The 13,613-nt window shown below is 40.3% G+C and overlaps 1 protein-coding gene across 2 annotated transcripts; it reads left to right on the top strand.

Annotated features, from left to right (window-relative positions):
- Positions 1-1,481: 1,481 nt before the first annotated feature.
- On the top strand, positions 1,482-11,445 carry capzb (capping actin protein of muscle Z-line subunit beta). 2 transcript variants are annotated; one of them, XM_086087661.1, is made up of 9 exons: positions 1,482-1,773; positions 4,937-5,026; positions 7,342-7,463; positions 8,278-8,391; positions 8,466-8,607; positions 8,753-8,869; positions 8,947-9,012; positions 9,098-9,174; positions 10,523-11,222. In XM_086087661.1, the coding sequence occupies exons 1-9, from the start codon at positions 1,771-1,773 to the stop codon at positions 10,614-10,616; spliced, it is 825 nt and encodes a 274-aa protein (XP_085943787.1). In that variant the 5' UTR covers positions 1,482-1,770; the 3' UTR covers positions 10,617-11,222. The 2 variants fall into 2 exon arrangements, with proteins under 2 accessions (XP_085943787.1, XP_085943789.1); XM_086087663.1 differs by lacking the exon at positions 10,523-11,222 and adding an exon at positions 11,252-11,445 and having other exon boundaries at positions 1,484-1,773.
- Positions 11,446-13,613: the final 2,168 nt, after the last annotated feature.

Here is a 13,613-nt window from a genome sequence, read left to right as displayed (position 1 = left end):
ATAGCTACGGCCATAATATTAATATAATGGATATTATATTACACCCCCCCCCCCATAAATCACTAGTTCGTGTTTTTTTTCTTCTTCCAAATGTAACACAGGTTTGTTGTATTTGATGTAATTCCACTTTCAGGCACTAGATGGGGCACACAATTGCGTTTAGCAGTGTACATTTGAAGAAGAGTGAAAACAGGAAGTATTTCAAGATAAGCCTAATTTTTGCTGAAGACATTAGAAAAATATTACTGAATGTCTTAATCCACTCCCGACCTTAGTTGTACCGCAACATATGTAGGTTTCTTTAATAATGTACCGGTACATCTTTGAGCATGATTTTTTTTTAATGTATGTTATGAGGTGATAAATGTGTTAGTTTGGAAAATAAATTGATTTGTCTACTGTAAGTAAACACAGAGGGATCAGTACACTGTATTACACTTTTTCTACAATATTTTTGTCTTATCCATTGCTGTTACTCTCTTTAATAGTAAACTTTTTTAAATGTGTTTTTATTATTTTAAAGTGTGTTTGAATTTGAAGACCTTAAAAACTGCTGTAAATAAATGCTATAAAACATGCACAGGGTGTATTTAAATAGCAATTTCTATACTGTTTTGCAGTTTAATTTATTGTGTAGGTGATGTGGAACCTAACCCCCATGATGGAGGAGGTTTCCATCGGTATCCATTACTACTCATGAGTTGAGTATCGGTATCGGTCTGAAAAAAAGTGGCATCAAACATCCGTATTTATTACATTAATTAAAAATGAGTGAGTACCGATACCAGGTGTCGGTATGAAGTCGATATCTGGCCTTTTTTCAAAGGTATCAGTACTCAAGACGGTGACTGATACTGGCTGCCATCTTGTGGCTGTTTTATGATCAGGAACTAGAAATTAGAAGAATAGAAAATTGGCATTAATTTCATGCAATTTTAAGGAAAAAAACTCCACATTCAAATATATGAGCCTTTCTTTCAATTTATCTGTAATTGTTTTGGGGGGAAATGCTATTTATGAAAGCTACTAGTGGTATTCATACTTGTTAGCTACTCAAGCATTTAGTACACCTTCTGGTATCTGAAAAAAAGTGGTACCAAACATCCTTAACATTAATTTATTCATTTAAAAGTCTAATTTTGCATAAAACAGTGAGTTTGTAATTGGGATAGCAATCAAAACTTAACTTTGATGTATAGTTACAGTCCTACTGCCACGTGACTATATATATGTGTGTGTGTGTGTGTGTGTGTGTGTGTGTGTGTGTAAAAAAAATAAAAAAAATAAAAATAAAAAAAATAATGCAATATTTAAAAAGTGCTTCCTTCTTTGACGTCCCGACTCTGAAAATGTAGTGAAAAAGCGTCGTATTTGCAAGAACATTTTTATTCTATTCCAGTGTGTGAAAGTAGCGCACAGGACAAATGAGCCCAAGCTCACCACTCCTCTCTTGCCATACTTGGCAATGCCTTTCTTGCTTCGTCGCTATTGGCTGGAGCTGGGAAGGCCCAGAGTGACCCGGACATGCAACCGAGGCCCGTTTTCTGACTGCAGCCTCTCCTTCCTGTAAGACCGGTTGAGGAAGTGAATTTCGCTGACAGGGCTGGGTTCACTGAGGGAGAGGCGAACAAAACATCTTCCGCGGGGGGACAGAAAAAAAAAAACCAAGAAAGCGAGAGGAGCGGTTTGACAAACCATTCGAAGGCTATACGGCGTGCAGTCACCGGTGAAATCGTGCCCCCTCCCCGCCCAGCTGAGACCGCCGCAGACATGGTAAGGGTTGCGCGGTTGGAGCTGGAGCGAGCAAGAGGGGGAAGACTTTTGCTGGGGCGAGAGGCTAACTAACGGCTACGGGTGCTACGCGAGGCTAAGCTAACGTTAGCAGGAGCTGCTAGTAACCTGAGAGGAACAGCTGGAGTTGATCCAAGAGTTGCCAATAAGTTGCATACGCGTTACTTACCGCTACTATTAACTTGCACGTAACGTGAACAAAGACATTTAATTTATGGCCAAGCGAGCAGCGGCTTCCTCCATCTGGTTAGCAAGCTAGCTGTTAGCTTAGCTCTGTGCCCCGTAGGCGTAAAGTTAGCACAGGATGTTTTGGATTTGACACAAGTTAGTGAAGTGGATTTGAGAGGAGTCCCGATATAACACACGCTGAAAACTCAGCCCTGTGCTCGCGTACCCCCCACGTACGCGCAGGTTAAAATAGCCTAACGTGGTGCCCCGTTGCTATATTAAGACTGACTGCTCCCCCTCTTCGCTGTCAGTCTGAATTGATCAGTTTCTCTTGTTTATACTTGGTTAGTTTGTTCTCAATTTGATAGAACACTTCTCAAAACAATATTTTTGTTTTTATTGCCTCGAATATACTTATGTTGCGAATAAATGGCATTAATAGCCATGCATTCCAGTTGAGCGGCAGGAGCTCGTCTGTAAAGACTTGTGCAAAAGAACAAAAAATGTCAGCTCGTTTCTAGGAGAATCTATAATGCGTCCTAACAAATGTCGAGGTGCCTTTGAGCAAGGCACCGGCCCCACCCCTCACGCCCCTTTCACACAAATATACAGGGGAGTGTGAGTTGATTTCCCCTTAAGGGATTTTAACAAATAATATACTGCAGCGTCATTCCCCAAAGTTTACACTTCTATGTGGTCTTAAATTGTCTTCTGCCTGAAATGGTACGAGCAGCTGTCCCTTCTCCCCAGTCGCTCGCTCTCTCCGGCTTCACTTCATCCATCCTGCTGGCTCAGCTCCCCCCCCTGACCCCAGAGTTGTTGGTCCAAGCCAGTGTTTACTCGGAGACGGGAGCACTGCTAAACATGGCGTCAAAGAAGGCGCAGGTGTCTGATGGGGCAGCCTGACGCATCGGCTGAGAGCGATTTTAAGACGAGGCGAAAAGAAATATTGCGGTGAATTTGACGTTACCTTGAAACAAGTGTTTTTTAAGGGTCAACTTTGGTGAAAATATTTACAGGAAGCAGACCCCTCCCTCTGTGGGATCTTTAACTTAGTGGCCAGCTGCATGAGTATACTTTTGTATAGAAGAAAGTAAATTAATTGAGTGTTTGAATGATAAAACACGTCCATGTGTTGCAATAGAATGCCTCTATATCTACTTGTTTGATTTATGTTGTGCACTTTGACCATCGGTCATTTGCGTGATCTACTATGAAGAAAAGTTATAGTCAATCAATTGTTTTAAATATAAGTTTTAATGTAATAGTAGTATTACTTTAAATACTTGTATGAAAGCCACTCCAATGCCGTAAAAGCAAGTATACTGGTAACTACGCTTGCATTCTTGTGCTGTGTGATATATTCGTACGCCGTTGTGCAAATTAGTTAATTGTTGCCCATTTGCAATCTTACAACGTCGTCCGGGATGTCGTGAACTAAGGAGGCAGGACGACAGCAAATCTCAGTTCAGCAAGCATCAGGATTTACTCTGGGTCTGTTTTTAGACTTTCTGTTGCCTTTTCAATTCCAAAAGAATAATTGGGTTCATGTCTTACATCAGCATATCATGTGAGACTTCACTCATGTTACAGAAGCTCAGTTCAGCAGGTATGAAAAATGTACTGTGTTTGTATTATGATTTTTTTGTTTGTGTTGTTGTGACACAAAAAGAGGCATTACGAGATCTTTAAACGAACAATCCAAAGGCCGAAAACATCCCAGAGTGGATTCTGCTAATCAATAGAGATTCCACTGTTGTGTGTTTTGCACTTTTACTTTTGCATAGCCTCCCACAGTGTCTTCATTTACATTCCCCAGGGTTTCGTGTTGTGGCTGGTCTGCCCTGTTTTCCGCTGCATATTTAAGGGAGAAGAAACCCCCCCGGGACAAACTTTGCTGTGCACTCCTCTGTTCTCACTTCGAGTCTAAATAGACCCTTTTCATTCTGATGCCAGATAAATGTAAAATGAAGTTGTGATAATCGATAGACTCGTCGGTTATCAAAGTATCTGATAGTGACAGCCCGGATTTAAAAGAAACACACAACTTTGTAATGTCTACTAGCGTGACGTTAGCATACAGAGCAAAGCGCTGGTTAGACACATGACATCGATGGTCACAGTGTTAAAACCCACACACAGGAAGTGTGAGCTTGATTCCCACTCGGACTGTAGGTGTAAAAGGGGAGTGTGAATGGTCATCTGTGTCAAGAGAGCCAAAGTGGTCCGATGGGAATGTTGGAATGGTGAACATTAATCCTCATCATTATTCATGATTTTTTTTCTGTGAGACAAACTAAAGGCAGTCGTCCAATATGTCTACGTTGTAATGATTACACTGAAACCCCCATAAGATAAACAGGAAAGCCAGGCTGCGTGCTGTCAATAGTAGTTTATAGGAAATCTTGACCACTTAATTCATGTCCAAGTAAGCAAACACAGAAGAAAATAAACATCGAGGGGGGGGGGGGGGGGGGGACAAATACGACCTAAAAAGGAGTGGACTTTACACTGTATTCATTAAACTAGACCGGCCGCATTTCAACTGTTTTGCTTTGCATCTTCACCAAAAATTGTTCGGCTAAACAAAAAACAAAAAAACGCCCACTTTTCATTGCACCTTTTTGGAATAACAGTGAAGCCTGGACCACACTGATGGACTGCTTATGAAGACACTACTTGCTGCTAATTCATTTTTTACTGGGAAAATGCTCACGTGACAAGATGCGAGTGCTGTTCATGCTGAGCTGGAAATGTTCTGAGTGCATTAGGGCAAACAGCGCTTGGTCTGCAAGTGTGTGTGTGAATAGTTTCTTCACAGGAAATCAGGCTTCCACACTCGTATGGACTGTTAGCTGCTCTCATCATTCTTTGCTGAGAATTAAGTCACACAAGCAGTGCTGTATAAGACCGAAAATTGCCTGTGTTTGTCTGGACACGGCCCAAATCTGACTGAACCAATTGTGTGCCTTTTCAGAGTGAACAGCAGTTAGACTGTGCCCTGGACTTGATGAGGCGTCTGCCGCCTCAACAGATTGAGAAGAACCTCAGTGACCTCATTGACCTGGTGAGTGACAGTCTGCTTATCTTGTCAAATTCTTCTCCCCTCTCTGTGGTGGTCCTCGTGGTCAAAGTTTGAGAATACTGTAAAGGTAATCCCTAAAACGCTCACTGTGGGGACATTTACAGTGCTTAACAAATTTATTAGATCACCTGTTAAAAACATGACAAAACAAGTACAATAGAAATTAAAAAATATATTAGTTTTACTATTTTATGCAGGAATGCATATGTTGTGTGTCAAATGGACCCGCTGTAAAAAATTGTTGACCTTTTTAAGTAGATGTTTTGGCAAATTTGTTTTCCTGTTTCTGACACTTTTTAGATAACGGGTCAAATTGATCCAGGATCACTATTAGCGGTCCTGAAAAAGCAACATTAGAGGAGAATATTTGATACATTACATTAATTTTAACGCTAAATGTTAGCACTGAAACATTAAAAGCTCTTTGCCCAGTCCTGAATCCTCCTGTTAGGTTGTGGGTCAAATTGATCCGTTGCCAAAAAATAGAATTAAAAGTAAGTGTAGTAGCTCAATGAAATATACATATTAATGAATGGTTAATTAAGTTACTGGGAAATATATATCATTTTCACTATTATTTGTGTCAGGCACTTTGGATAATGGGTCAATCTGACCCATAAACTCAATTGAATTTCCTGACAGACAAACAAACATAACAGGAGCTTTAACTTTTCATATCTAGATATGTGCGAGCTTCTCAGAGAAGAAAATGTTCTGTTCAAGTATGCAAGTAAATAACTCATTTGACACCTGCTTAGTCACTGACAAAACTGGCCGCTTTTTTTCTCTTTCTTCAATAACCGAACTTGAATCCGCATCTTTGAGAAGAAAATATATTTTTTTAGAATGCTGCTATATAACTAAAATGCAGGTAAATACTTAAAATTAAATGAATTACAATTAACTAAAATTCCATACATAAATGTACATGGAAAACAGTAATTAAATTTTTTTGTATACAGTAATAGGGTTTTGTTCAACTACATTTAAGCACTGCCCTTATGTATTGATGACAGGTCATAAGAAGGGACTGGGGGCCAAATTGGGAGTCAAACCAAAAAGGTTGCGTTGCGTGACAGCCACTCTGTTCCCTAACAACAAACTAAGTTGTTCGAAAAAATATTTAAGTATTTTTGAAAACTTAAAGATATTGAATTCAGATCCATAATGTTTCTTCTCCAAAAGATCCTTGATACATTTTGGAATAATTTTTTATTCAACAACGTTCTGTCAACCATGCATAACCTTTATTTATTGCCTATATCAGTTATTTTGAGAAGTCCTGATATCAATTTATATAATCGGCTGGCCAAAAAAATCTTTCAGGCTATAATATTTACTTCCTTAAATACTCCATGTTTTTTGTGTGCATCCATGTCACTTCATGAATGCATTCCCTTCACATTAGAAGTTGCATTTCCTTAACTGCAAAAAAAACAAAAACGGAATTGCTTGTACATGCAGTGTGAATGTACCGCGTGCGTTTTAGCAGAGCACTGCAATCCATGCTGGTGTAATAAATGATTCTAAAACAAATAAGACACACTCCCAGTGTGACATCTTGTTTTCTGTGGATTACATTCCAGCCTCCACCCCACCTGCTCACCTTATTTGCCCCTCACCTTCGACCTCTCTCCCCCTGAGCATCAGTGCTCTCCTCTCACCCGTTCCACTGTGTATGGTAGTTAGTGATTATTATCGTTGCTGCCAATCACTTCTTTTGCCGGAACTTTGAGCTCCGCCATCTTGGCTCCATCCCTAGTAATCAGGTACTTTTAAGTCACCTGAAATCACTTTTCTTTCCTGTGCACCCTCACTCTCTTTCATTTGTTTTTTGTTGTTGTGCCCAGCCTGCTGCCAGGTGTGTGTGTTTGTGTGTGTGTGCGCGTATGTGTGTTTGGTACTGGGAATGTGGGATCCTTTTTAAGGAAAACAGGGCCTCTTTTGTGTTTGTGCAACGATGCAGTGGACATAGTGGGTCCATGTCAGTCTGTGAGAAGTAATTTGTACCCCCTTATCCCCAAGATATAATGTTTCCTACTGATATTTTATTCCTCCTCTGCTTATTAAGGCAAACTGGAATGTCTGGAAGAGACATTCAACCATTTCTTGCCTTAAATGGAAGTATTCTTTTCTGTTGTGTGTAATCTCGCCTCTAGAATCCTGGGAGTTTTCATTTGCTTTTTAACTGTCACTTTGGCCCTTGCCCTCTATCTTTGAAATGCAGCCACATTATTGTAGTATTGATTCTGGGGGAAAAAAAAACATTGTCAAGCTTTTTTTCTGTTTGTGTCCAGGTGCCCAGTCTGTGTGAGGATCTTCTGTCCTCTGTGGACCAGCCCCTGAAGATTGCCCGTGACAAGGCGGTGGGAAAAGACTATCTGCTCTGTGATTACAATCGGGATGGTGACTCCTACAGGTGGGGAGCTGAACTGCAGCATGGTCATGTGCGGAACAAGACATCTTACTTGAATCTGCTACAAGTGCATAAGATGAGCAAATTACAAACTTGTATCATACAATTGACAGAGATATGAGCATGATAAAAGGGATTTTCTGTGTTGAAGGGCAAGTCAACCCAAAAAGTTTTTTTACGATAATATGCGCTATGCTAGTCACAACACGGCATTCTGATTAATGTTGCGTTTGTGGAATATGAGTTAAGCAGCAAAATCCATTCGTATCCTTCTCACAAGGCGGCCATTTTGATACTTGCTGTCGACTGAAAATGACATCATAGTTGTTCAGGTAATGACCAATCACAGCTCACCTGTTTTCTGAGCCGTGATTGGTTACCTGTGCTAAATGACCCACCCCCTCCACCCGGGGTATGTTTTTGCTGCTTAGTTCATGTTCCACAAATGCAATATTAATCAGAATGGGGGCACATAGAACAAATCATTGTGAAAACAAAGTGCTGGTTGACTTCCCCTTTAAATGCAAATGCTGCATGTGCACAATCTGGATCAATTTTGAATTAAACAAAGTTTGTCTGTATGGCTTTTCCTGCATACTCATTATTAATTATCATCAGGTAAGAGCATATACATATTTTGTTTGGTCATATGTAGACATGCTAATCTCAATATTAAAAATACATATTTGGACAGATAATGTAACTACTACCTTTTTGATGATTTAAATAAACACATTTATTCAATTCATATTTCCTATGACCCCCAAAATGTAATGCACTTTCAACACTTTACATGTTGTACTTTCTGGTACTTTAGATCCCCGTGGAGTAATAAGTACGACCCTCCCATTGAAGACGGTGCCATGCCTTCAGGTCGCTTGAGGAAACTGGAGGTGGAAGCCAATAACGCCTTTGACCAGTACAGAGACCTGTGAGTTTAAATGAAATAAACAGACACTCAAAAACGCGCACAAACATTCACGCAACTCCGGAATGTGTCTGTAGGTACTTTGAGGGTGGTGTCTCATCAGTGTACCTGTGGGATTTGGACCACGGCTTCGCTGGCGTTATTCTCATCAAAAAGGCTGGAGATGGATCCAAAAAGATCAAAGGTTGTTGGGACTCCATCCATGTGGTGGAGGTGCAGGTGAGTTTGTCTCACTTATTTTGCTCTGTACATTTGCCAAATTGTATAACAGAGAAAACACTTCTGGAGAAAAAAAAAAAACAGTGTCATCTAAGATGGCTTATAAAGCACGTGATGACTTGTTTGTCTTTGTTGACATGTTCAGGAGAAGTCCAGTGGACGCAACGCTCACTACAAACTCACCTCCACCGTCATGTTGTGGCTTCAGACGACTAAGAGCGACTCTGGCACCATGAATCTGGGCGGCAGCCTCACAAGACAAGTACGCTGTCAAACTTGAGTGCCGGCGACATAACCTGCCGGAGCGTTACATCAACTCACTTTGTTTCCTCTCCGCAGACGGAAAAAGACGATACGGTTGGAGAGTCCTCACCTCACATCGCCAACATCGGTCGCCTTGTTGAAGTCAGTATGGCGTCGAGCAGGCTGATTCGTGATTATTTTGCTCACTAAGCTGCGTTCGTCCCCTTATTGACATGTCTTGTTACAGGAAATGGAGAACAAGATTCGCACCACACTGAATGATATCTACTTTGGGAAGACCAAGGATATTGTCAACGGACTTAGGTAAGGAGAATGGGGATGTGCAGCTCCTATCGGTAACCCTCGTCTTCTTTCGTTTCTTTTCTTTTCTTTTCTTTCCTGGAATGCCCAGGAGTCAAAATCAGTGCAACTCTCAACATTACTAAAATATCCATTTGATAGCAAAACAACAAAGTGCCGTTAATGAGCTGTTTCTTAAGCTTGGTTCAGATTAAACACGGAATTTTGTGTCGCCCCGTGTGTCTCACGTGCTAGACTATCTGGTGACTGGTGGTTGTGTTAGTACTTCGGCGCCTCCTCTGCCATTGCACCAAAAAAAAAAAAGTTGCGTTTTCTACACTCTAAAAATAGCAATTTAAATAATTGTTTCAATTGGTAACAGTTGAATTAAGTTAATCCAAATTGAATATTTAAGTTTAATTAATTATCAGTTAATTAAATTAATATATTCACTTTGGATTAATTAAATTAAATTGTGTGATATTAATTGAAGCAGTTATTTAAGTTGGCTCTTTTTAGAGTGTAGAGGACACAACTTTTTTTGGGTGCAATTGGTAACAGTTGAATTAAGTTGATCCAAAGTGAATATTTAAGTTTAATTAATTATCATTAAATTAATATATTCACTTTGGATTAATTTAATTCAATTGTGTGATACCAATTGAAGCAATTATTTAAGATGGCTTAACCATTCTGTTTTTAGAGTGTACTTAGATATCATATAATTAAGTCACATGTAGATAATGAATCAGTGCATTGTTGTTATTTTACATAAGAACAATTTCTATTCGACATCCGTAATGTCAGGAGTTCTACTGATGCCTTTGGGGCCTCTCAGGAAATTGTATTAGCAAGTAGCTAGTAATGTGTCTTTTTGTATTTTGTATGTACAGCTTCTCATCTTCCCCAATTTCCTCAACCTTTCGTCTGTCTTTTTAATTTTGTTAATTTTTTTTCTGGTGGACAAAATGTATTTTTTGCTGATTTTGACTCTTTTCCAACATAAGAACAACATATTTTTTTGGGGGGGGGGGGGGGGGGTCTCATGTTTTTAGTTGTTATAGTGGACGCCAGGATAATATGGCTATAACGTGTTGCAAACTTACCAAGCTTTATATGCAACATTTTTAAAATGAACATCATGCAAATCAACTTGCGATTGTGATTGGTTAGTTAAGATCCAATCATGAACCAGAAATTTTGACATCATCCAAATTAGGTGTTTTATTGGTTTGGACACGCAAATATGCAATGTCAATTGGGACCATCTATGAGTCTGAAGGGGTTTCAAGCAGTGCTTTTCTCTTCTCAACATCTTCTATCCACCCTATAAACGCCTCCCTCCCCTTTCCACCTCTTGTCTGTGCTCTAGATCTATTGAGTCTTTGCCCGATAACCAAAAGTACCGGCAGCTCCAGAGGGAGCTGTCGCAGGTCCTCACCCAGCGTCAGATCTTCATTGACTAGGGTCGGAGGTACAGCCTGGCATGGGGAGTGTGCACGTGTGTGGAAAACGTGAAAAGCTGAGCGGGACCGACGCTCAGTTCTGGTGTTACTGTTTAATTGACAACAGAATGAATTGTCCTGAATTTTTACGTGCGTGCCCAAATGAAAATAACAGCATTTGAATTTCTAATTTATTAATCGTTTGTCACAGTTGGCGTCTGTGTAGAAGCAAAACTGACCGTGTCATGTGTTCATCAAAATGCACTTTTACTAACTCCTTATTGTAGTGACAAACCACAAGTGCTCGTTGCCTTTTAAATGAGATGCGTCTCCTCATCTACCACATTAGGCGTGATCTCACTTTTTGTTATGAATTTCCGCTCACACGGAGGTGTTTCTGATATTGTGGTACATGAGAAGGTGCAATTGTGGTTTGGTATATTTGAAGTGGGGGGAAAAAAAGACCAAGGCCTGCTGAGTGACCTTCAAATGACATGACTGCCGAGAATGTTTGCAGTGTGTAAACCTGTGAATGCTTCTTCCTTGCACAGGAGGAGAAACAGGACTGAGACACTTAACTAACATGATTGCAGATGTTCTTCTTTTTCTTGTCCGCACCGACTGATTCATGTCATGCATGTGTGTCGCCCCCACAGGAGTGTTACATCTCTGGCCGACAAGTCAAAGCAGGAGGCTCTCCAAAGCGAACTGTTCAAGGCGCTCAAACTGAAAAACCAAAGCTAGAGATGCTACTGTTGTGTCCGTTTCTCTCCGCCATCTCTTCTCGTTTTTTTTTTCCCGTCTCTCCCTCACCGCCTCATCCTCCGTGCTGCACTCTTGTTTGTTTATGGGGGGGGGGGGGGGGGGGGGGGGGGACAAAAAGCAAAGTAAAAAGAAAAAAAATTGAAAAAATTCATGTTTCTCTCCCCCTTTTTCCCTGTCAGGTTTTGTTTTCACGTATCTCTCCATGTTCTGAAGCCATTCACTCACACTCCCTTCCATGTTATGAAACTTACCATAGCGTTATGACGGTTAACGGAAATCTTGCCGTGTGAGGGTCAGCGTAGTACTAATCCCTCCCGCCCCCTCCTCCGCACTATCCTCAATCATTTGGAAATGAACGATCTTTATTTCCTCTCAGTCGAGGAGACACACATGCACAGGCTGTGCTCTAGGTGGCATCGTCGTCAACATGTATATCAACCCCCCCCCCCCCCCCCCCCCACCCTAGATTTATTTGTCTAAATTGATAACTGTCATTTTAGTCTTCCCCTTCACACGGAGGCTTTTGCCTTGTGTCGGAAGATTTTTACTCGTCATCTGTCGGCATGCATGTGAGCCCGTGTGCGAGCGAGGAGCTGCAGTCAGTGGAAATACTTCCCGCCATATTAATGACCCCCCACATTCTTCCCTGCTCTCACCTTGCCACAATGTGTATAACATGACAGTTTAAGCCCCTCCCCTCTTTACGGTATCTTAACTCTTCTCTCTGCTCACCTTCTATGTCTTTGTTGGGGGTCACAGTTTTTGTGTCAGTGGAAACCTTTGACTGTTTCCATTTTGGAGGGGAAAATTTGTATTTTGTTTTTGTTTTTGTTTTAATTTTGTAAAGCTTATGATTCATATTGTATTAGAGCCTCCAGCAACAATAAAAAGTCAAAAAATGTACTCTTCTCCTTCTGGTTCTTTTTATGAAAGACGATTAGGGATGGGCATTGTTATTGATTAATTGAATGTTACAAATTTAGTCGATTGTGTGGAATTGTTGCAACTAGCAGACGAGCTGTTAATTCAGTCTAAGCTACTTTTGGGTGTAAAATCTCAATCTGCTTCATACAACAGATTCTCACAATAAAAATATAAGTGGCTGTAGTTCCCAAAAGATTGCAGTCAAATGTCCATCCCATATATTGCAAATTTGTAGAGACTTTGACATGTCCGTCATGTTATTTGTATATATGCATTTCACTGCTCATGATATGTAACCGGTTGTGTTCATTTATAATTTTTCTCATTACAGTTAATTGAAATCCTGATCCAGATTTTGGTGTTGCTGTTTTGTCACTTATTTCAATTGAGGCTTTTCCGCTTTAAGAGAAATAACTTACTCTTGAGCAGGGTGACATTAATATTCTGTCAGAGGTTCTGAGTGGACTAAACTCAAGATTGAGCCTCAGCGGTGATAGCACTTAACTGATCTGAAAATTCAAGGACAAAAGGGCAAAGTCATAGTGGTGAGGAAGTGTGTTCAAAACCTAAGAAACCAACCTTCTGTTTTTAAAGCGACTAGTGTTCTATCCAGGCAAACCGGCGTTACTTATTTTGTTATGAAAATGTAAATGTGTAGCATGAAGATTAGGAGCAGCATCTCTGTTGACTGTACTTGTGCCAGTTTGTCCAGTAGATGGCAGTAATGCATCATATTGTTGAAGAACATTGTCAAATGAATATCTTGGAGCGTCGTTGTATTTGTAAAACCAACGTTTTAAGCATTTTAGATTTTTTTCCCGTCTTAGTTGTTCAGATGGGTGTGCATCCAACTCCAGTAAGTGGAATTTTTTAAGTATAGGAATTTAAGCACAATGCTCTAGGGGGAGGGGAAATAAAAACTTGATCAGAACATGATATATGACATCAGCAAATTTAATAAGTTTGGGCCAAACATGTCACAAGAGGCATAACTAAGTTGATGAGCCCAATTAACTTGTATGATTCCATACACAGATTGTAACAAGTGAACCGGTGGAGTGGAATGGGGGAGCAAACTGACCCTTCAGTGTGTTACAAGCGAGTCAAACATTGAGGAATGTCATCTATTAATGAGTAAACCACTGTAGGGGTGTTTTTGGAAGGATCACACGAGTTTTTGTCACTCATTAATTCTATTACACATTATGGGAGATCACTAGGGTCCCATTTGCATTTGAGAAGGCACAACAGAGCCAGAAAAAGTATGTCCATTTTAGATAAGAGAATGAGTGAAATAAATGACCTCTACTGGCGAGAGCCACTGTTGAC

The sequence above is a fragment of the Leptonotus elevatus genome, chromosome 10 (genome assembly GCF_054856555.1).
Source record: "Leptonotus elevatus isolate MCC_2025b chromosome 10, RoL_Lele_1.0, whole genome shotgun sequence".
Classification (NCBI taxonomy): Eukaryota; Metazoa; Chordata; class Actinopteri; order Syngnathiformes; family Syngnathidae; genus Leptonotus; species Leptonotus elevatus.
This window is presented reverse-complemented; position numbering and strand designations above follow the sequence as displayed.

Excerpts from the sequence above, each read along its gene's own strand:
- capzb (XM_086087661.1), top strand. Across the intron at positions 7,464-8,277 it reads CGGGATGGTGACTCCTACAG|ATCCCCGTGGAGTAATAAGT; the intron begins GTGGGGAGCTGA and ends CTGGTACTTTAG. Across the intron at positions 8,870-8,946 it reads GCGGCAGCCTCACAAGACAA|ACGGAAAAAGACGATACGGT; the intron begins GTACGCTGTCAA and ends TCCTCTCCGCAG.